This window comes from Panulirus ornatus, chromosome 17 (assembly GCF_036320965.1).
Source record: "Panulirus ornatus isolate Po-2019 chromosome 17, ASM3632096v1, whole genome shotgun sequence".
Classification (NCBI taxonomy): Eukaryota; Metazoa; Arthropoda; class Malacostraca; order Decapoda; family Palinuridae; genus Panulirus; species Panulirus ornatus.
This window is the reverse complement of record NC_092240.1, coordinates 50,851,325-50,876,418: the sequence shown is the minus strand read 5'-3', so window position 1 is coordinate 50,876,418 and position 25,094 is coordinate 50,851,325. Positions and strand designations below refer to the sequence as shown.

The 25,094-nt window shown below is 37.4% G+C and overlaps 1 protein-coding gene across 2 annotated transcripts; it reads left to right on the top strand.

Moving 5' to 3' along the window:
- The first annotated feature begins 265 nt into the window (after positions 1-265).
- ECSIT (evolutionarily conserved signaling intermediate in Toll pathway, mitochondrial) lies at positions 266-24,761 on the top strand. Of its 2 annotated transcripts, XM_071672490.1 has the most exons (11): positions 282-496; positions 1,316-1,484; positions 4,412-4,604; positions 5,198-5,330; positions 7,034-7,143; positions 9,871-9,987; positions 11,412-11,516; positions 16,408-16,516; positions 18,397-18,519; positions 21,469-21,651; positions 24,625-24,761. In XM_071672490.1, the coding sequence occupies exons 2-10, from the start codon at positions 1,327-1,329 to the stop codon at positions 21,627-21,629; spliced, it is 1,209 nt and encodes a 402-aa protein (XP_071528591.1). In that variant the 5' UTR covers positions 282-496; positions 1,316-1,326; the 3' UTR covers positions 21,630-21,651; positions 24,625-24,761. The 2 variants fall into 2 exon arrangements, with proteins under 2 accessions (XP_071528590.1, XP_071528591.1); XM_071672489.1 differs by lacking the exon at positions 24,625-24,761 and having other exon boundaries at positions 266-496; positions 21,469-21,720.
- Positions 24,762-25,094: the final 333 nt, after the last annotated feature.

The window sequence follows — 25,094 nt, the reverse complement described above, 5'->3', positions numbered from 1 at the left end:
CAATGATAATACGAAGAACAAGCCACAGGATGTATTCCAATGGTTGCCACAAAGGATGAACACTGGCAGGACGCGAGCGAACCAAACTTCCTGATATGAAATAGAACATTCTTAAAGCAGATTCTATAAATCATGTTAGATAATGCAAATGATAATCAATAGACTAGCTTAGTGTCTTAAGATCCACAGGAGTAGATATCCAAAAAAAAATTAGGTATCAGATTAGAGAGGAAAGCGAGCCATTTACCCAACAAGAGATGAAAACATGCGACAACTCAGCTGATCTGGACCACAACATGTGGTCAGTCTGACGTGTTTAGATAACAATTCCGATATTACAGAGGAATTGTGCTGTAATGATGAATGAACCTTTAAAAAAGAAGTACAGAAAACACAACGAAGAACTGAAAATACGAATTCAAGAGCATAAATGTTCAGGAACATACTGACCAGCAGAACCACACACAGTATAAGAGTGTTAAGTGCTCATTTACAGGTTAGAAAATGTAGGCAAGACTTTTCGTGAAATTGGAAACTTGATAAACTTACAGTTTGGGGCACTAAAGAAACATAATAAAGTATCAGTTTAAGGGGCCATCACAAAAGTAACTTATATATACGGATGATAAGCTGATCAATGGAGACTTCTCGTACTTTGTAAGATTATTGTAGACCGGGAGAGCAAGATTTGTCACACCATTTCTTTATCCCATTTATCAGGTAGAATGTGTGGTAAAACTGAAACATAATTGTATATTGATAGGACCAGTGAAGACCTCACCTAACCTGATGCAAAAGTTGAGATTTACTTCAATATTCATTGTCATACTTGAAATATATCAAAGATATTTTCATCTTCCATATGATATATAGGTTTTTTAGCAGATTTAAAAAATGAATAAGTTTAGCATACATTATCCACTTGGGGAACAAAATTTCCAGCAACGATGCAAATGACATAATTTTCTTGATATAAAAAATATCGTAAATCTAGGTTGGTATGTAAAGTTAGGTGGGAGTCATATAGATTCTTTTGATATCTAGAAGAGTTTTCCTTTCCATTGCTCTAAATTTTCATAGATAATCATAGCCCTCTGCAATGTAATTACCTTTTATTGTAGTGTAGAGTGTAATACTCCAAATCACACTCCGTAAGTCAAAATCACTTCTTATATATGATACTTTTTCACTGTTTCCCATGTTAGTGAGATAGAATCAGGAACAGAAAGTTTTCTGAGGGCTTAATTAATCTTAACATTTTTAACATTTTTGTCATATTTGTATGCCAACAGTAACAGATTCACTTTATTTTCAGGCTTTCACAAGATGGCACTAACTTCATCATTTCTAAGGAGCAGAGTGTCATATAGTATGTTCGCATATTTGCAGACTCTTAGTGAAAATGTGCTTTTGCCTGTCACCACAAACAATTTGTTGAGAAATGTTAGAAAAGTGTCTACATTTTTGCCTCTGCAGAAAGCAAGGTAAGATGAAGCCAAGACACGAAAATCATGTATTTTGATTTACGTCTTGAGTGAAGTAGCGTACATATGCATTATAAATGGCTAATGAATGCTCTTTTTTTTTTTCACATGCAGAGAGCATGGCACACCCTTGGTTATTATGTGTCATTGTTATCTGTCTCTCATAAGAAGTCACACTTTAGCCTTTCATATAACCTTGGTCGCAACTTGAAAACTCTAAATCACATACTCATTAAACTTTATAGACAGTTGTTTGCCATCATCTAAAGAACAGAATGGCTTTAGAACTATGATTCTTGGTTGGATTTTGCCTTAGCTATTCCACATATTAAGCTGTCTCATAACTTGAAGGGAGTTCAGCCTTAAGTCTTGAAACTTTAAACATTTGTTTTCCAGCATCTAAAGACTTGAAGTGCTTTGGACCTTTAACTTTAGTTGGATTTTATCCCATTCATAAAGAAGTTTAACATGAGATTTTAACATTCATAACTTGAAGAAAATTCCACTTTTAGCCATGAAACTGTATGCAGATGTTTCCCAACATGATTTTTATGCCGCTTAGAAAATAATATTACATGGAACTTAACCTGGCTTAGTATAGCTGCTTTGTATTTCAGATACCAAGGATAACTTTGTGTACCATCATCATTTGCCAGTCTGTCATCCATTGTTCCATCATCCATCTCTCATCTGTCTGTTCATCATTAGAAGTCACGCTTAGACTTTCAACTTAGTCTTGGTCATAACCATCAAACTCAACAATTGAAACTCATTAGATATGATACAGTTGTTTTGCGTTTAAAGAATTGATGGGTATAAGACCCATGACCTATTCTCTCAGGACAAACATCACAGGAGAGAAATTCATGTTTTGGAAACTGAAAAACCTATTTTCTCATAGATGGTCTCCCACAGGCATTTTTTTTTCCTGCCTTCCCCTCCTTTTTTTCAAAATTTACTCTGTGTATTCTGTGGCCCCCCTGAGGTGGCACCCATGTTGTGTAAATTGTTATCTCCAGACAGTTGGTGGAAGTTGGTCATTGACATCAGCCCAATGACAGATGATGATGGTGTCAAAGACAGGCCTGTAAAATAAACAAACACTGCAGAAGCTGGTGACTGAGTTTGTTAAAGTTTGTGAAAGAAGAAAGCTGAGAGTAAATGTGAATAAGAGCAAGGTTATTAGGTACAGTAGAGTTGAGGGACAAGTCAATTGGGAGGTAAGTTTGAATGGAGAAAAACTGGAGGAAGTGAAGTGTTTTAGATATCTGGGAGTGGATTTAACAGCGGATGGAACCATGGAAGCTGAAATGAGTCACAGGATGGGGGAGGGGGCAAAGGTGCTGGGGGCGTTGAAGAATGTGTGGAAGGTGAGAACATTATCTCGGAGAGCAAAAATGGGTATGTTTGAAGGAATAGTGGTTCCAACAATGTTATATGGTTGCGAGGCGTGGGCTATAGATAGGGTTGTGCAGAGGAAGGTGGATGTGTTGGAAATGAGATGTTTGAGGACAATATGTGGTGTGAGGTGGTTTGATTGAGTAAGTAATGAAAGGGTAAGAGAGATGCGGTTGAGAGAGCAGAAGAGGGTGTATTGAAATGGTTTGGTCACATGGAGAGAATGAGTGAGGAAAGATTGACAAAGAGGATATATGTGTCTGAGGTGGAGGGAATGAGGAGAAGTGGGAGACCAAATTGGAGTTGGAAGGATGGAGTGTAAAAGATTTTGAGCGATCGGGGTCTGAACATGCAGGAGGGTGAAAGGCATGCTAGGAATAGAGTGAATTGGAACGATGTGGTATACCGGGGTCGGCGTGCTGTCAGTGGATTGAACCAAGGCATGTGAAGTGTCTGGGGTAAACCATAGAAAGTTTTGTGGGGCCTGGATGGAGAGGGAGCTGTGGTTTCAGTGCATTACACATGACAGCTAATTAGTTTACCCACTGTTTCAGCAAAATCAGCATATCCTGGTTTCACATTCATTTCACCATTATGACCATATATCTCTCATTCTCAAAACTGATCAAACAATGATTCAAATTTCTCCAGAAATGCTTTACTTCATCCTTACATACTCATGCATACTTCACAATTCCAAGTTTTCCTACCTTCCTTATTGTTTATCCATTCCATCCATGCTCTTTGACACCCTCCCACACTCTTGGTGATAGCAGCATTGCATATACTTCTTTCCCTCTTCCCCAGTAATTTTCACTCATTCCTGTCCATAACGCTCCTTCCATGCCCTCCCATAATTTAAATTTGTTTCCTTTTTCACTTCATACACCATACACCCTACCCAAGGATATGGGTTTCCCCAATCCCCAGCACATCCAAGCTACAACTCTTATACTTCTCCAGAAGCTCCCTCCTTTTACTCTTACAAGTCATCCCATTTACTATCAGTGCCATCGCCCTCAAGTGTTCGTCACTTTTACTCCTCAACATAACTGGTAGACTGCAGTACTGCTTCTTAACCTTTTGTGCCTCACTCTTGACAGGCCACTGGCAGAGGGCAGCTCCAGCACAGTGTTTCCAGAGGCAGCTAGGTTCCAAAATTATCCAAAAAAACTGAAAAGTCCCTAAACACCTCAGATGCTTGTCTCTGTTTCAAAGGATTGCCCTGTTGGAGTTGGGCAATGCTTCGCCCTTTAGTTCCACCCCTAAGGGGTGCATTAACGAGGTAACCAGGAGAAGTTGGGGTGAGACCTGGAAACTCTAGAAAACTAGAGTATCCCCTTGAGGTACTGAAACTTGACAACTTTCCTCAATTTTTAGCCTGTTCACAGTAGCAGCACCTCCTAACCTCTTTGGCTAAAATACTGTCACTGCTCAGTGTCGTAGGTCACCACATAACATTACATTTAACTGAAAATTATTTTTGATACAGTTATTTGACCAGTAATCAAGCATTTGAAACTTTGCAGGAAAGGTGATGAAGAACACAAGACGAGTGTAACAATCCATGGATACTTCCATGCGAAAGATAAATCCAAAGATACATTTCTTGCTGCCTGTGATGTTTTCAAAGACAAAGGCCCACATCTACGAGGCCATGTGGAGTTTATTTATGCTGCTCTTAAGCACATGGAAGAATTTGGAGTGGATAAAGACTTAGAGGTAACTTTTTATTGCAAATACAATTAGAGTACCTTTTTTTGTTTCCTTATACTATGTGCATCTTATACCTTTTTTTCTGTGGATGGATGAGTGATTGTATTTCCTGTAGGGCAGTGGAAGAGACATTTTTTGGGTTAGTAACAAAGCCTAAATCTGGATATTTAAAGAAAGGTAGGAACGGTTAAGACATTTTATTATGTCAGCCTCTGTCCTGCAAGAGAGTTTCATGTGATACTGATCACTGATTTCTGACAGTAGAAGGTTCATGATACAGACTCCATTGGTAAGTGAGTGATGGATGGGCTTTTAACTTGTCACATCCTCACCACCACACCATGACTATGCAGTTGCTGGGTCTTTGTGGACAAGCATCAGCTGGCCTAACAGGCATCTTGGTGGTCAGAAAGGGAAAAAAGGCTTTTTGGTGTTCAGAAAGGGAGAATTTTCATGGATTTGCTACATCATAAAGATTATTATCTGGGGGGGATGACAGTCTTATAACCCCACAAGCTAAGTTCTTTCTCAGATGCTCATTATCTGCTAATGTAGAGGAATAGTTTTTGTACTTATAAAACCACATTTTTTATTTACAGGTTTACAAGAAGTTGCTTGACTTGATGCCAAAAGGAAAGATGATCCCAACAAATTTCTTCCAAGTAGAGTTCATGCACTACCCCAAACAGCAGCAGTGTGCCATTGATTGTCTTGAGCAGATGGAAATGAATGGTGAGAATAACATTACTTTTGTATGAAAGAATTAATGTCCATTTCAGATCACCAGTTCTGCTTTCATGATGTGAGGCTCACAGGTGATCTCGTATGTAAATTGCCTATGATTCTCCTCTCTCATGGATTTTGGTGTATCTGTTGTTATGGCCCTCATCATCTCCAAAGCACATGACAGAATTTGGCATGAGGCTTTACTTACTATGGTTCCTTCCCTTGGCTTATTTGCTTCTCTTTGGTCATTCCATTGCAATAGTCACTGATGAAGCCATTTTTGTCTTATCCTGTCATCAGTGGTTTCGTTATTGTTTTTGTTCTGTTGCCTGCCTTCTTCCTTCTCTCCATAGATGATCTTTTTTTAGCATCTTACCCTCTTCACTATGATACTCATGATTCAAAGGAATACAAAGGAATTCAAATAGCAACAGATTGTTGGGTCCTTTTGAGGCTATTTGTCATATTAAAAGATATTAGAAACTCACAAATTGGTCCAGTAAAAGTTAGAAGGTATACAGATAATGTAAAGAGAATAACATGCAAATTGTCATTTTGACTATGGAGATGCAAATAATGAAAGTTGTGGACTCAAAATGAAACATTAAGTCTATTCTTAAACGTGTCTATTCTTAAATGTAAATATGGTACTGCTTTCATCAACTCTACTTGGCAAATTGTTCCATGTGTTAACAGTCTTATTTAAGAAAAGATACCTCGTTTCATTCAAGATAAATTGTTTGCCCTTGAGTTTGTCCCCAAATATTATGAGCAAAATCTTACAAATCAAGTAAGGTAATTTAATGGATCAATATTATCAAAGCCTTTGATCTGATCATTTTGAATAATTCTATTAGATCACCTCTTAACTGTCTCTTTTCTAAGCTAAATAGATTTAAGTTGTATAATCTTATCTCATGGGATTGTTTCTCAGTCTGGGAATCGTCTTTTGCTCAGATGTAGGTGCACCAGTGAATTTCAAAGAGTAAGGATGTTCCCTTAGACATGAATTCAAAGGTTCTACCTATGAAACTAAGGATTTTGTGCACACTCTTGATTGTTTCTGTGCACTGCTTACTTGGTTTTAGGTCACCAGATATTCTTACATCCAAGTCTTTTCCCTCATTTAACTTTTGCAGTTCAACAGAATTCATACTGTCGCTTGCTTTTTTGCTTTTTCTACCAGTATGTAAAACTTAGCACTTATTGATATTAAAATTAATTTGCCACAAATGAGCCCAGTTCATCAGATTGTGTTTGTCTTTTTGAAGCTTTAGATGTTCATGTTTGTTTGTAAATATATTACCTAGCTTTGTATCATCAGTGAATTTTGATGTCTTGCAATGCAACCAATTATTGATATCATTGATATATATGAGAAAGAGAACTGGTCCCAAGATTGATCCTTGTGGCACTCCATTTGTTACGTCTTACCATTCTAAGGCTTGAATAGTAGTCACTACTTTTTGTTTACAGCCAGTTAACCTATTTCTTATCCACTTATGTACAACCATACCAATACCATGCGACTTAGTTTTTGTTAGTAATCTTTGATATGGAAATTTTTGCTAGTAATCTTTGATGCGAAACCTCGTCGAAAGCTATTTGAAAGTCTAGGTCGATAACATCTGCTGCTTTACTTTCATCATGAGTTGTTCCATGAAACACTCTTCTTGTTTTTTAATCTAGAAATCTGATGAAACTTTCAGGTGTGTTGCCAGACACCGAGATGGAAGATATTCTCAGAAACGCTTTTGGAAAATACAGCCACCCTCTGCGCAAGTATGGTCGAATGATGTACTGGATGCCCAAGTTCAAAGTAAGTTTTAGTGTCATCTTCCATTGAAAGGTAGTCATTCTGCATACGGGTATGGTTGGATAAAGTAGAAAGTTTTATTATCATCTTGTATAGGAAGATCCATACACCCATGAGTTGTATTATAATCTTAGAAGAATGCATACATATTACGATACTATCTATCCCCGACATACGTCCAAGTCCCTTTCTAACCAACCAGTTGGATCTTGAAATGGATGTAAGTTAGACGTATGTCAGCATGCCATGTACAATTTGTATACCTTTTCAGCATTCTTTTATCTTGCTCAATTTCTGTCATGATTATTTCATTTTTTATTAACCAGCTTTATTATATGATTTTGTAGTTTCTGTTTACCCTTAATTCAAGATTCTTTAGTTCACAGATCATTTTTACTTTTTACTTTATGCAAGTTCTGTTGTGATTGTCTCATTTTTTTACCAGTTTTATGAATTGAAATTTTGTAAGTCTTTCTATGGTTTACCAAAAAAAATTCTTTGTCAAATTCCTTAGTTTTTTGGCACCTCGTTCATTAGCACTTGCTGCTTCACCTGTGACTCAAACATTGTGCTAGCTATATCTTCTTTTAAATCTAATGAATCAACCATGACTTGCTGAAATGTTCCCAATGTAATCCTCTCCCACTCGCTTCTTCATAGTCTCAAAAAGACTTCCAGCCTTCGCCTGAGTTGTTAGTAAGCTTAGTGGTACACATTTTTTAATCTGACCTTCCATCCACAGTATCAACAACTTTTCCATTTCATGGATGGGGATTACCTTAATTTTCAATTTCAAATTGAGCGTCGTCCTTGGTTTCTTAACATCTATTGACATGTGATGGTTTTTCCTCATGCTTGTCATCTTTGGGGTTTAATACAAAAATGGTGTAATCCAGCCAAAAATTTGTTAGGTTCGCTTGAATAATGCATGCTTACTGAATGTTAACTGGAAAGGAGAGCTGAGAGAGATGCTGTGATGTGCACAATGCCAGGATATCATTTAACATTCACTATCGTATGAATGCAGCATTTAGCACTGGTGGACATATGACCAAGCTTAATTTTTTAATTTTCATATATTTTTTATTTATATTTTTTCTGTTGTATGTATGGATATCTGTGAGTAGGGGATAGACAGTGACTACTTTGCGGAAAAGTGTAATAAATGTGCAGATCCCACAATTTAAACGCTCAGGTTGGAGCTAATATATGCATGTTCATAGTGCATGATTGTCATTCCACGTAAGGAATGTTTTTGCTATAATTACTGTCTTCTTTGATAGTGATTGTTTTGTCCAACTAAGATATTTTATGTTCTTTCTATGGTACTTTCTCCTTGTTCCAAAGTTTATTGGTAAAAGTCCCTTTCTCTAAGCTTCACGAGCCAAGGATGCATTATTATAAGCTCAAGCCATCCTGTCAAAGCTGATTTGGACCAGACATGAAATAGAAAGTCTTCAGTGATAACATGCATCACTACTAGCAACTGAACATCAGAAATCAGAATTCTGTGAAGTTCAATTTTATTTTCAACTGGATGGCACGAAGATGCTTCCTACCCTTACTACCCTGTTACAGTTAAAGGCTTTTTTTAGGGATTCATTGAAAAAATGGAGAACTTTCTCACTGAGCAGTAAACGAGGGAAGATGCTTGAATACTCACTATTCTCATGGAATGTCTCACAGTCATAAGCTGTCACCAAACTTCATGAAGGTTTTGTACACCTGATTGGTCATGTTTGCTTATTTTGCTCTTAGCTGTATGAAAGAAATTCAGAGACAGCTGCAGTCCTTGAGCATACCAGTAAGCTTTAGGGAAGACTTATTTGTGTTTAGTTCCCTCTTTTATATGAATTTTAGGGAATAGAGAAGAAGGAATAGAATGATCTTTTGTTATTAAGACAATATACACAAACCATGATGGTAGCAAACATCTACAGTGGCATGGTTCATAAACCATTGGGCTCCTGTAAGAACCTTTGTATTTCATATATTTTGTTTGAGTGATGAAAAGTATTTCAGTTTATAACTTTATCTATAGGGTCAAGGCAAGGTATATTGAAATTATCTGCATCACAGCTGTAAAATTTAACTTTTTTAAGTGGTCTTAAAAATCTGGGTCATTGGTTCTTGGAATGTTTCGTTCAGTAGTGTGAGACAAAATCCAGACAGACCAGCTAACCCCAACCCTCACCTTTTTTTCCTTCACCTGCTACCACTTGATGTAAAAATGAAAACTTGGTGAATTTAGTGGGAAGAATGGCACTGCTTTGAAGTGTATCCAGGCTGGGAATGTTTGGTTCCAAAGTAGAGACTCACTCATGCGTCGTACTGCACATTCAACTGATTCCTCTTCTTGGGTTTTAGTCCCATAATTTCTGAAGATCTGACCTCATAGTGGTATGTTTTTGGGAACAGCAGTTGGTACTTCAGTGCTGCGTCTGTCAGACCAGAATTCTTAGACTATGCGTGTAACCAGCCTGTCAGGCTTTTTTCACCAAACACGATCTTCAATGATCTATTGCAGGATTTTAATTTGGACTGTCCTCTTTTTTTTTCTTCTTTTTTAAGGAAACTTGATTTTTATTCTCATATTGTGTCATTTTCATAACAATATTCTTATTATTTTTGCCACTTTAACCTCATGAGAAAAAAAAGGGTCGAATGCATGAAAATATAACACATTGTACAATTCTTTTTCATCTGTAATTTGTTATATATACATTTCAGAATGCATCACCTTGGCATCTTCCGAGCATTGTTCCAAGTGATGCCTTCGAGTTGGCAAAGATGGCTGTGTCACGCATGTGCACTGTTGATCCCACTTCTGCAATATCTGTATTTAAGGTTGGTTATAATTGCTTTAAAGAGGATTTTCTTAGCCTGTAGGTATTCATGTACTGGAAAAAATGAAATTGGAATTTGCAAGAAATTAGTTCTTGTTAGAAGAAGGGAGGAAAGTTTGCAAGAAGGTACTGACTCGCAAGGATGAGGGTAGTGGTTATAGAGCTCTAGAACAGGTAGGTTAGGAGTCAAGTTTAAGGGTGAACTGTTGGTACAGAGTGGAGGTCGAGGGATCTTTGTGGATAAGCATTAGAGGTCAACAAGGGTGGCACCAGAATTAAGAGAGCCGAGTTACAGGGAAAGGCTAGAAACTTAGAGTTGCCTCCCTTGGAAGAAAGAAGTGAGGGATGACCTGATCAAAACAACTCGAAGAGATGTTAGGATAGAGCTTCCAGAGGACGTAACATGAATTGGAGCAAGAAACATATAAGAAAGATGTGAGAAAGCACTTTTACGGTATAAGAGTGGTGAATGGTTGGAATAGAATAAATGAAGACACTGTCTATGTAGATAGCTTATAGAAATTTACAAAATTGTATAGTAGTAGAGATTGTTCAAGAGCTAAACCCCCCATAAGTGTAAAAATCTCCCACATGTACAGCACAAATGGATATTTACACACACACACACACATACACTCACATACACACACACCTTACCCTTCTACCCAGGAACCCCTTTTATGGGGCTCCCTTAACTCTAAGGAAGCCAGCAACATCCACCAGGTATGTCCATAGATCAAAGGATGTGTTTATGTTGCGTGTCTGTTAGTGTGACATGAGTACAGGATGATTTAGGAGTAAATGTTTAGTATCTTCAATGTGAAAGTTGTATCTTGGACATGTGGGATCTTGTGATATGTTGATTTTGTATTTGTAGTGTTGTAGGGATAGGTCGTTTCCTAGGTGTAGACAAGTAAAGTGTAATTTACATATGTGCAAAGTTTTATTCCAGATGTGGTCAGTGTCTGGTGGGGTGGTGTTTAAGCCTTGGTTGTATTGACAGTTGATTTGTGCTTTTTGGGTCATTTTGGTGAGAATGTGTTAGTTGTTGCCATGTCTGTTGGGTGTGGGCGGATCTGTGCTGAAGAGGGAGTAGTCTTGTTTTCATTTGTATTATGATTGTGATTCAAACTGCGAGGAGAATTTAAAGTTATTTTAATTTCTGGATGTGTTTTATGTTCTATAATCTTTAGTATGTTCATGTCTTACAGATCAGTTACAGATAATGCATTTTTTTTTCTGGAGTACATAAGCTTCATCTCTCAAGTTACTCCATTTGAAGTACATTGGTTGGTATACAATTGGCTTTATTCACTGCCATCAATTTACATCTTTAGTATTCACTAATTTTTCACATTTCCTTTCAGGATGCATTTTCTTTCTGTTCTTTCCTGAAACTTAACATTTCTGAATACCTGCATACAGACTAGTGATGTGGATGATGCCATCGAGGACACCTGGATTGTCAGTGGCCAGAGTCCAATACAACAAGAGCTTGTGGAGAAACACCCATTGGATGAACCCATTAAGGTCAGTTAGCATTTTTTCTGATGGAAGGTTTTTCATCTGTTGTTCAATTTTCCCCATACAGCCACAATGACGGAGGCATAAAATCTTACATTCGCAGATTTTTTTTGTTTGAATTTGAATGTAAGGATGCCACCTGCTTTGTATTCAGGATGGCATAAGTTAGTCTTCACACAAAATGTATGATTGATTTAAGAAAAAGAAATTCCATAATCCAAAAGTAAATAATATGAAACTATTTTTGTCAGAAGGCCCCAAGTTCTTTGGATGTTAACCCTAGAAAAACAAACTTATCAGGTTATGTGACAGTCTAACTCCACTTGCACAACATCCATCAGCCCCATCAATGAGCTTACTTTTTGCCCAAAAATCTTCTTTGATCCTTATCAGTTTTCATATTTTCTACACAGTGTAGTGAAATTGAAAATTGTGCTGCATTTCTGGAACCAGGGGAACAGTAGATGTTCTTTTTAAAAGATAAGAATTGCCTTCTTGTCTACCTGCTGTTTGCCATTCATGAGGGTCTCAGTAATGGCAGTCTAGCCTGCTCCATATCAGATTAAGAATGAATTACTCAGTTATGGATAACCCCCATGAGCTTATTAGAGAGCACGTACTTGATGGGGTTTTAGAACAACATTTTACCTTCCAAAATAAGGTGTTTCTAGGAAGAGCTACCTCCTTTAATCACCATGATACTTATGAAGGTAGCAAATGCTTGCCTATAGGGACTGTCATTTACACAGCAACTCTGCTAGGTCTGTGACATCAGTGAACTGAGATCAGGTAGTACCCAGCAACCAGCCACCTTGATCATTCATGTTCTCCAGCTTAGGCATTTTTGTTGACTGATTTATGTCTGCTTGAGATGTATTCACCTTTACTTATTGCTTTCATTGATGTCTCATAGGGAGCCTCTATCATTTATTAGTCTTTCATAAAAGAAATTGGAATTGGTGTTATTTTTCAAGAACGACTACACGTGGAAATACCATAGACACTAGCAGACAAAGTACAATTGATGTTATAACCCTTTGGTGTAGGTGTTGGATAGCTTACCCTCCACCTTTTGTTTTTTTATAGTTAGCTTCTGTTTCTTTTTCTTCTTTTTTTTAGTTAATGTGTACTCCTAGTTTGTGGTCTTTTGATACCTATATCTCTGATGCCTGTTCCCACCTGGAATTCCCTCAAGGGAGTGCCCATGGCAGTGGAGTTTCCTTAACTAGTGGACTCCAATGCTTAACTTTTTTCATGCCTGATTGCAGTTTCACACATCAGTGAGGTAGTGCCAGGTACAAAGAAAGGCCACTTCCACTTGCATCTTTTCTCTTGCTGTCATGTGTAATGTACCCAGGCCCCACAGAACTTTCCAAGGTTTACCCCAAGATACTTCACATGCTGTGGTTCAGTCCATTGACAGCACATTGACCCCAGTACACCACTTCATTCCAGTTCACCATATGTCATGCACACCTTTTACCCTCCAGTGTGTTTAGGCCCCAGTTGCTGAAAATCTTTTCACTCCATCCTTCCGTCTCTAGTTTGGTCTCCCCATTCTCCTTGTTCCCTCCACTTCTGAAACATATATCTTCTTTGTCATGTTTGTCATATCCTCTTAACTTGTTATTCATAGAATAGTTTGTAGTGGAGGTATGTGTTGGACATTTCAGTTGATGGTCATACACTAGGTATGTGCGGAATGTTCTGCTTTCTTGGGAAGTTGTTGTAGCACCAGTTCAACCATTTAATTGGTGTACTTTTCATCTATATGGCTCACATGCTTTTTCTTCCACAAATTTTTTGGTTTATGGAGTGTTCCTGTTTCTGGTGTAACTACTCTACAGTTGTTTATGTCAGGAACAGTTTGTAACTGCATCAGTGTTAGGGGAGATGAGGCCTAAGATCTCATGCTTTAACTAGTGAACCTTAGATTCGCATGGGGAACGGAACTTTGAATATCAATCCAGAGGGCGTCCATGTTGTACCGTTATGGGTTGTTCCTGTACAGAACCTCAACAGAGCTTAAGGTTTCTGTAGCAGAGAGCACCCTAATTGTTGCTGGTGTGTTGCTCAACTTTTACTGCAATCAGGATCTCCCAGTATCTTGTTATGGCTTTTATATTGTTCTAGTGACTGTTTTGTCATGGTGGTTACATTTCCATGATGGCTATATTGTCATGTTGATGGTCATGTTGGCTACGTTGTCATGGTGTATATATTGTCTTGGTGGCTATATGATCATGATGGTTGTATCGTCTTGGTGATTATGTTGTCATGGTGTGTCATTGCGCTATCACTCTTGCTTCTGGTATCTCCAAACTATTTGAAATTTCTTAACCCTGCCACTCTTAAACACTTGGAATTTTATTCATCTCTTTCAGATCTCCAATGTGGCTTCCAAGATGCAGGGTCCATTGGTTATTTTCTCTCCAGTGTGACTCATATCTGGTTCTCCTCTCTCAAGGATTTTGGTCACTCTTTTGGTATGGTCCTCTTTGGTTTCTGCATGTCTTTCCCTTGGCTTTTCTGTTTCTCTCTGTTCACTGATGCTTAGTTTCATTTCTGGTCATTCCTTCGTGATATTCGTTGAAGGAGCAACTTTTTGATTTTATACTGTCAGTAGTGGTGTGCCTCAAGGTTTTGTCCTATTGCTTACCCTCTTTGTTTTATCAGCTTCCAAACCTGTCCACTCTAAGGTGGATGACTTCACTCTACATATTTCATCTCAATTTCCCTTTCCGTTTGACTTAAATACTCATTTCCCTCATGCAATACACCAACTATAAACCACATCAACTTTCTCCACAGTGGCAAAGTCATTTGTAATTTATAGACATTTATCCAGTTTGCTGATTGAAAGTCCCCCCTTTTTACACCTTGCTCATTTATAAGGAAAGCTTCCTTAATGTCTCCATTGATCTACTTTATCTCTCTTTGTTAAGGGTTATTTGGGTAAACTAAATCTTACTGGCAAAGTCATGGACTTGGTCTTAAACACTTAAATGTTCCTTGTAAAGAAACCTTTTTTTTTCTTTCTTTGATGACAAGAATATAAACAGAAGGCTGTGTCTTCTTGCTCTTTAGGAGAACAATTAGAGCTACTTCAGTCTTAGTGCTCCAGTGAATTCGTTTTTCATAGGCAGTTCAGCAGGTTAGTAGAACTAGATTCTATTGACCAGTTACTATGAATATTACAAATGTTTCTTGACCATAGTATCTTTTAAGGTAGCTGTAAGGAGGGTCAACAAATACTGTAATGATTCAGTTACTCTTAACTGTGGCAATGCATCCTTTCAAGGCAACCCTTTTAAGGCTTGGTTTAGACTCTTTAGTAAATTCCTGTTATGATAGCTCCTTTCATGACAGGGATCAGCTCTATAACTTTAAAGACTTTTGGAAGTTTGATCATTAGGTCTATATTTGTTATGAAGGGTCTGATCTGGAGCTTGAGGTCTCAAGTTCTCTTTCAAGAAGAAATTTTGGATTTCCCCTGATTCACCTTTTGAAGGTTTATATACAGATAGTGTTCAACAAATATGTACATAGAACCTCATAGGCCTCACACTCACTTGGTTTGCTTTAGCAACCAAAACCACTTTCCTGCTTAATACGAGGCACAGTGGCTATCAACAAAAAAAGATACCTGACATCATCCACAGTCATGACAAAAAATGGTTAGCCATCTTCATAGCCGACTGCCAAACCAGTTCTTTATTAAGTTTTCTTCAAAATTTTCCTACATGGCCTACCATCACCTCCATCTGACAATAACTTATTGAAGAAACTTTCAGTGAATTAGTTTATGTCACCTTTCATGTAGTGTTAATTCCCACACAGTGCTGTGATCTTCAGCTAGTGGTAAACTAAAGTGTGTTGTGTCATCTTTGGTTTCATGTGGCATAGATGAGTTCTGCAGATGTGGATAATCCAGGGGCTTATGTAATCTTGAGAATCTTTTTGGCAGTTCATAAAATATCCTCTTAAACATAGAGGAAAGGGTTATTAAATTAGGTCAGAGTCTTATATATATTTCATTAGGTTTTAAGAGCTGTTCGTTGCTGTTCCTTGAAAAAGATAAAAAGATTTGTTAGGGAATACTGAAGCTTTGTTAGAGTTGTTAAACTTTTCACGTCAATATCTGGCCACTTTTACTGCAGAGGATTGTTGAGGTTTGTATCTTTCGAACACTTTTAGGTTTGTGAGATGTAGAAAATGTGTGCATCTACTCTGATTAAGTTTGTTAGTTCTGCAACCCATTATGCAATACTGTAGAGCATGAGTATATAACTACGAAATGGAGAAAAACACCTTTGTTGGATATGAAGGCCTGGGAGCATAGATAGTGAATAGTAGAAAAATTATGGCAACATTCTTTGAAGTGTATGGTTGATAATTTAAAAGATGAAGTATCAAAGTTGATTGGAAATTGGCCTAAACCTTTAGAGAATTGTTCTCAAATCTGCAGAAAGATAAAAATGGTAATCAAAAGGGAAGGATGGGGAAGCATGTTTGTCAAAGGGATATCTTGATGGTTTTGCTTGAGTCATCATGCGACATTGGCGGAGTATGGTTATTTGATGAGGAATAAGTAAGGATATTCATCATACATGCCTTACAATCATAGTATTCCTGTTTCTCCTACTAGGTCTCAATACTTTTTCTTTTACTAATTTTGTTGTAGCATTCATTTTATCCATTATTATCATTCTCTCTCCTTTTTACCAACCAACATTTATCCAATTTACTACCTTTTAAAGTTTCCTCATCTTTTCCTAATACCTTATTTTAGTTTTATGTATTTTTTTAATATCATTTACTTTCTATGTGTTTGACTGAGCTTATGGAAAAGATTTTTGCAGCCAACAGGAATTAGATTTGTTTTTACTTTTTCCAGGTGGAGGGCCCATTTCGTATATTCTTGCGAGACAAGTGTGTTGGTTACTTTATTCTCAGAGCTGATGCAAGACCACATCCCCCACCCATGAAGAGACAAGAAATTGATGGTTAGTATAGGCAAGGGTTTCATGATAGTATACCTGTGTATATGTGGTGGTTACATGATCATGGTTACTATCTATTTCTGACATACACCTGAGCTGTTCTGACCAACCAATCGGATCTCAAAATGGATTTAAGTTGGGCATATGTCAGCATCTCATTTTTTATTAACCAGATTTGTTATATGATTCTGTAGTTTCTTCTGCTTTTTATTTTAGATTCTTTAATTCATATTTCATCATTTTTATTTTTTGTTGTGCAACTTCTGTTATGATTATCTCATTTTTGTTTAACAAAGTTTTACCAGTTTCATGAAGTGACATTTTTTTTAAATCCTGTGGTTTATTAGAGACCAGATTATTGGTTTATTTTTTACCTTTTCAGCAGCTCCTTCATCAGCACTTGCTACTTTACCTGTGACTTGAACATTGTGCAAGCTATATCTTCTTTTAAATTTAGTGAACCAACCATGGCTTGCTGTGAAGTTCTAGATGTAAACCTCACCCACTTGTTCCTTCAAAGTCTCAAAAAGACTTCTGGCCTTTGCCTGAATTGTTAGTAAGCTTAGTTGTACAAGTTTTTTATTTGATCTTCCATCCACAGCATCAACAACTTTTTCATTTTGTGTATGGGTCCTTGTTGTTGCTTTGATATCATCGTAGACTTCATACTTGCTAAATCTTTCACTGCTTCACATATTTTTTCTTTGTTCTTTAAGATTGTGGAGACCACTGAATGAGACAACTGTAGATCACACGCAATTACATTGAATTTTTTTCCTCCTTTGCATTGGGTGATTACCTCCATTTTTAATTCCAAATCGAGTGTCTTCCTCGGCTTCTTGCCAGATGTATCAATATATGGTGGGTTTTCCTCTTGCTTGTCATTTTCGTTGGGTTTAATGCAAGAATGGTTTAATCCGGCACGAAAATTCATTAGATTCCCTTGAATAACGTGCCCTTACTGAATGGTAATTGAGAATGAGAACTGAGAGAGATGTTGTGATCCACACAGTGCCAGGATATTGTCTGACAGTCACTATCATATGCATGCAGCTGTTAACATTGGCAGACATGCAACCAAGCTTAATTTTTATATTTATATATATTTTTTTCCGGTCACATGTATGGATGGTTGTGATCGCATAGAGTCAGAAGTAGGGGATAGACAGTATATTATTGCTATGTCTCAAAATGCTTTTATTCACATCTTTTGATAAATTTACCCTGCCATATGAATTGTACAAAAAGTTGACCTTTACACTTCTAATAAAAACAGTCAAAGTTATAGAACTGAGCAGTGGTTTAACTTTGACTCAGTTCTTTAATCTTTTATTTAGATAACTTCAGGATATACGTGATACATTCTAAGGCATGCAAAATATGTCATGTACCTATGTTCTCATGTAAGTGATATGATTTTATCAGAGTATACGCTGCTACCTTTTGTGTGATCAGTTTGTGCAGTGGATGTAATAAAATCACAGTGCAGTTGTATTGTATGTGGTCACAGAAGATATAACAGTAATCAGAACCAGAACTGTTTATTTAAATCTGAAATGAACTGTACTAGTCACCTGAACAGTATAAAGTTAGTTGTAGTTTTATAACTTTTTTCATACTCATGTCAGCTGCATGGAAAGCAGATACTTACTGGAAAGTACAACTGGATCTTGAGTAACCGTGCCCACAAAATTAGCCGTTACCCTAAACCACATTTTAAAATCTGGCCACGATAATGTCCCAGCTGGCTGCCAAGCAAGTTAGATTTTTTTTTTTTGCCAACACTTCTTTGTTTTGAATGCAGAGAACAGCATAAGCTACAGTGATAGGGTGTTAGCATTTATTTTTGATGACAAGCCAAATAAATCTTTCATATATTACAGATGTGGGATCTCTCAAGTTGTGGTTCACCGGTGAAATAGAGCCAGAAGAGGATAAATTCATGATTCAACCACCCAGTGTCCATGAGCAAGAAGATGGTACTATTCTGGCAATTTGTGCCACAGGTAACACATTGATCCAGTCTGTGAAATTGTTTGGATACTGTATGATAAGTACCCAGCTTTCACAGATATATTTTTTTGAAGGCCTTGTAAAACTCATGTTGTCCAAATTTCCATACTTCCAGTTTAAATGTTACCTCTAAAACTGCCTTGAATTGACCAGTCACTATTGAATAAGTAAGTTTTCCTTTTATATCTTACCTTTTGTTGGCAGTTATTGTATTCAAACTTGCAAGTCAATGACCATTGAAATATTCACAGTGTCTCCATCACTCCTTACTGGAAATTTCTTTGAAATTCGTTGCATTACCTAGCATAAGATTTGAAATATATCGCTTGTACATCATGATATGCAGTTTTGTTTGGCCTCACATTAATGTCACATCTCTGGATTTTAAGGTCAAGTACATTCGTTGTCACCATTAGCAATCTTTATGTATCCAGTTTCTTTTCTTATCATAGTGAGATAGCTTGAGGAACAAACAAACATGGGCTCATTTGAACAATCTAATCTCTAATTATCATGAATTAATGTACTGAAACCAGAGTCTACCCTCCATAACTAAGCACCTTAGATTACTTCATTGTACAGTATGACATCTTATGCAGTGGTTCATGGAGTTGACAGAACATTGCCCCCATATACCATACCCATCCAATACATAAAACTCTTACCATTCAGAATGTTTGGAGCTTAGTACCCAAAAGCCTCCTTCTTTCCATGCTTTCACCTTCTCCCTGGTCTCTCCCTCCCCATGCTCCCTACGCTTAAGACATCCCCATGGTTAGTCTCTCTTTGTGCATCCTCTCCATGTGCCTGAACCACTTTAGCACATCCTGATTGACTCTCAATCAGACTAATCTTATTGCCTCATCTCTTATGACACTGGCATTCCGTACATGATCATCCTGCATCTCACCTTATATCATCATCATCATTATGGATTTCCTCTAAAACACATTACCATGTTCCCTCATTTTGCTTTCAAGAGTCATGACTTGCATCTTTCAATAGTATCAGGACTGCTCCACCTTCTAGGATACCCATCTTTGCTCTTACAACTGACAGTTTCTCCTTTCACTTGCTCCTTACTGCACCATGTTTTTCACTTTCTATTATCTATTCACATCAGCCACCATGGTCCCATATGCTACCACATCCACTTCCAGGTACCTAAAGCACTTTACTTTTTCCATGTCTTCCCCATGTCCTTTGTTTTTCTGTTTGATAATTCTCTCCATATTTCAATTAGGGCCCAGCCGTGATGTGGTCTTTTGTCTGTGACTGGAGCCTTAAACATAAAAATAAAGATTCTGCTTCACCCCTTTGTTGCACAGTGTTATTTCATTTTGGCTCATATTTACTGTCATTGTTACCAGACTCTGCATGGTTAAAGTTCAACCATGAGTGAATATTTTTCTGTGGAGAGACTGAATCACTGGGAGTGTTGTCTCGCCAGAGAACTTCTCACTCCAGAAAAGTCTACATTTTTCTTTGAAAGTAGCACAGCCTTAGGCTACACATACATGTGCATATATACACATTTGCATACATATACATATTATCTCTGGGGATAGGGTAGAAAGAATACCGCCTATGTATTCCTTGTGTATTGTAGAAATCAACTAAAAGGGATGGGAGCTAGAAATCCTCCCTCCTGTTTTATTTTTCCAAAAGAATGCTGAAAATGGCAAATAAGTATGAAAAAATGTATATATGTATTTGGCTGGATGGGCCATTCATCATCTGTTTCCTGGTGCCCTGGTGCTACCTCGCTGACTCGGGAAACGGCGATCAAGTATAATAAATATAAATAAATATATACACATACATATGTACACATGTATATTTTTATACTTGCTTGCCCTCATCCATTCCTGACACCACCCCACCCCACAGGAAACAGCACAAGTGCATGAAGGAAAAGAAGAAAGATAACATATGCATTCTTTTCTTTTCTTCCACACCCATTTGCCACCTTCTGCATCAGTGAGGTAGCACTGGGAAAGGCCACATTTGCTCATATCCATACAAAAGCTGTCATTTGTAATAGATAGATGAATTGATATCTATTGTCAGCTGGCTCCTTTCCCAATGTCTCCCACTGTCTGACTCCAACTTTTGAGTTTCCCTCTGGAGTCTGTCACCAGAGTTGTGTCATCTGGATACAGTAACTGATTTGCTTCCCATACCCCCACCTAACCCCAGCATATTGCAGACCTTTCCAATGCTCCAGGACCCTTTCATTTACCTCTCTCATCACCCTGTCCATGAACAGATTAAACAACATATGTATGATGCAGACCCACTCTGGGAACCACTTACCTTCCTTCCTGTACACATGTCTTAGTCTTTTAGCATTTAGTAACTTTCTGTTTACCCTGTATATTTATAGGACCTTCCACAAGGCATCTCTGTCATTCTTATCATATGCTTTCTGTAGATCCTAAAGTGCCACATACAATACTTTCTTTTCCTCAAAGAATTTCTCGCTCATTCTTTGGAGCAAACACCCAGTCTGAACATCTGGTTCCTCTCCAGAAGCTTTATTTCTTTAGTTAGGTGCTCCATGCATGCCATCACTTTTTCAGTCTCTAGTGTTCCATAAACCTATCTAGATACACCCAACTGATTCATATATGTAATTCAAACATTCATTTCTGTAATCCATGCCTTTATATAAGGGTACTAATACATATTGTCTGTCTTGAGGCACCTATCCTTGGACAGTCCTATCCATTTTACCAATTTGCTACACTTCATCTCATGCATGATTTTCACCATTCCATTCACTGTGATTTTCATTCTGCGTGCCACCTCATCTCAAGCATATGACAGCCACATTCCTGTCACCAGATGTGTTCAGCAGTCCTGTATGATACTTATTCCATCTGTGAGTGATAGCAAAGGAATAAAGTTTCCCATTGTCAAAATTTGTCTTGTTTTTTCAGGGACCTCTAACCGGGATTCACTTTTGTCGTGGATTCGTTTGCTTGAGAAGACCAATCCTAACTTAGCAAACATACCAGTGCTGTTTACACAGACTAGTCCCATTGGGGAGGTTATTACTGTTGAGCAGCAAAATGAAGTTTCAATGGAAACTACGACTTGAAGAAGTTTAGTTAACTTTTAAGGTACTTTTCTTATTGCTGTAAATATTAGATAGATAAACAATGTTTAATATAAATGTAAAATATATGAAAGTTATTTTGTTTTTCTGTATTCCTGTGAAACTACCACTTAAAGAAGTTAAGTTGACCTTTGAGGTACTATTCTGATAGCTGTAAATGATAAATAGATGATGAAAGTTTAATGTAAGTGTAGTGTAACATTTATTATTATTTTTTATTCATCCGTTGTAATTACATATCATCAGAAAGGTTAGTAAAGATGATATTGCTCTCTTTATTATCTTCTGATAATAGCTCGTAGATGGCTTGGTATTCATCCCTAAACTTCAGCAGTGTTTCATCTCCTCTTGCTGGTTCTCTTCCTTGTTCACTTTCACATTTTAGGCAGTTTGGTAGTCTTGTATTCATTCCCACACCTTACATAATCCTTCAGAGATTACTTTTCTGTATCTGTTTTGTATTTTGATCTGCTTTTTTCACCTTTTTTACCTTTTTTTTTGTTTTGTTTTGTTTCTCATGTGGCATCATGAAACATCAGTGAAATAAAGAAGTGTGTGGTCCAAGAAGATAACACACAAGAAATTCAAAGTGACCCATGTTAAGCAGATGCGTAAGTTATGTAAGTATGCATGAAAATGCTAAAAACATATACATCAAAGTAAATGTTAATTTGAAGTGTTTATTGTTGGAAATAGCAAAAGAAACCTGTTGGAAATGAAATGTATGATGGCAATATTTAGTGTGAGGTGGTTTGATCAAGTAAGTAATGAAAGGGTAAGAGAGATGTTTGGTAATAAAAAGAGTGTGGTTGAGAGAGCAGAAGAGGGTGTATTGAAATGATTTGGTCACATGGAGAGAATGAATGAGGAAAGATTGACAAAGAGGATATATGTGTCATAGATGGAGGAACGAGGAGAAGTGGGAGACCAAATTGAGTGATCAGGGCCTGAACATACAGGAAGGTGAAAGGTGTGCAAGGTTGGAACGATGTGGTATACTGGGGCTGATGTGTTGTCAATGGATTGAACCAGGGCATGTGAAGCGTCTGGGGTAAACCATGGAAAGTTTTGTGGGGCCTGGATGTGGAAAGGGAGCTGTAGTTTCGGTGCATTACACATGACAGCTAGAGACTGAGTGTGAACAAATGTGGTCTTTGTTGTCTTTTCCAAGTGCTACTTCGCGTGCACGCGGGGGAATGGGTGTGCCAATTCATGAATGGCAGGGTGGCAGCGAGAATGGATGAAGGTAGCAAGTATGAATATGTACATGTGTATGTATGTATATGTCTGTGTATGTATATGTATGTATACATTGAAATGTATAGGTATTTATGTGCGTGTGTGGGCGTTTATGTATATGCATGTGTATGTGGGTGGGTCGGGCCATTCTTTCATCTGTTTCCTTGTGCTACCTTGCTAACATGGGAGACAGTGACTAAGTATAATAAATATGAATACATATTTACCATTTCCCGCATTAGCAAGGTAGCATTAAGAACAGAAGACTGAGCCTCAGAGGGGAAAATCCTCACTTGGCCTCATTCTCTGTTCCTTCTTTTGGAAAAGTGAAAATTGGAGGGAAGGATTTCCAGCCCCCTGCTCCCTCCTCTTTTAGTTGCCTTCTACTACATGCAGGGAAAGCAGAGGTAGAAATTTTTCCAAAATATCTTTGTTCCTTCTTTGATATACTGAGCAAAAATGGAGTGGCAGGAGAGTCTCCTACATCTTCACTACTGCACATCCTGAAGCTCCTTTGCTTTTGTGGTATCTCTTAATGAACCATTCTTCCCTCGTTCTTAACATTCCCTCCATTTTTGAGGCTAGAGGTGTCTCTATTCCAACTCCACTGTAAATTTCACAGAACCTCCAACTTTAATGCCTTGGTTTTTGGCTACTGAACTCCATTTCCCAATCTATTTTACCACAGAAATTATTGAGATCTCTGTGTATTTTCCATGATTAAATTTCCTCGTAGGTCGTGTCTCACCTCTGCTCTTTTGACTACCTCATATACCACATAAGACTTGAGTAGTACATTATTTCTCATTGTTGTGTATAATATTTTCAATATTCATACTACTATGAGTGAAGATAAGGTCCAATAATGATGGTGTATCATTCCTCATCCTAGTGTTTTCACTGACATGTTGGTATAAGAAGTTTTCCTCTAGAAATTTCATCTCCATGACTCCCTATCACAATGAGAATCTGATTCCTCCAGTCTGTTTCTCTGTAATTGAAATCTCTCGTTAGTATTTTAGTATGCCTGAGAAATCTGTGTTTTACGCTTCCTCAACAATTCTTGTAATATCCTAATTGTTCCTTCTTTATCATTGTATATATGTTCTGGATCATAGCAGTTCTTTGAAGGATTGATTATCTATCACCACCACTATGCATGTCTTTCCTATGGTTTCTCTTTCCATTATGTGCTGTCTGAATGGGCCATCTTCCACCATTTCCTGAAACTTATGGCTGTCTTTTATTATGAGGGCCAAACCAACCTCTCCTTTGCCTTATGAACCCCTTCTGGGTTGAACAGTTGAGGTAGTATCTCTTTGGTTTGCATTGTCTCCACAACCCAACAGTATCAATTGAGTATTTCCCTATATGATCACCAAGTTCCGGCTCTTTACCATTTATTTCTAATTCATCAGAGTTGGTTTACATCACAGTACTTTTTCTTTAACATTTGCATCATCTGTTTCCAATCTGCTTGCAGTATTGGTGGGCATGTTTGATGTTCCATCCTCTTGCTTATTGTAGCATCTCTTGTTGTTTGCCATCTAACTGTATTCTTTGTATAGCCTATTGTATTCCTTGTTTTTAAGCTTCTTTACCTGTGTAGGTACCTCCTGACTAGATAACTAAAGTAAGTGTCACTTTAACCCTTTGTTCCTGTTTCATTTATTATGTCACTCTCCATTTAGAAAGAGACTGGGAATTATCAAAATGGAGAAAAATTTTCTTCTTACAGAAATGAATGAAATAAGTTTAGAGTTAAGACAAACGCATGTAAACGTATGACACCTCATCCAAGTCTGAAGTGTTAGAGACACAAGTGGTTGCCATATTTTCACCAAAATCAGCCAAGCTGGGCAAGAAAGTGAGGTGAATAGATGCCTGATAACATAAGGCAGTTGTCAAGTAAGTTTTTGCAAATTTTATTACTAGGTATTTTCTGAAAGAGAAAGAGGGTGATCATGAGAATATTCACTCAAGCATTCTTATACTGATGTGAATTTTCAATGATACATTGTCCTTGTAATTGATTCATTGCCAATAGTTACCTTCTTTCTTTTTATGTATGTTCTCAACAATAAGACAAATTCACTTTGCACATGCCAATAATTACATAGATGTATTTCACACTGAAATATGTAATTTCACAATCCACATCCTTATGACTGCTATAATTGTATTTACATTGCAGTAGTTTGTCGAATT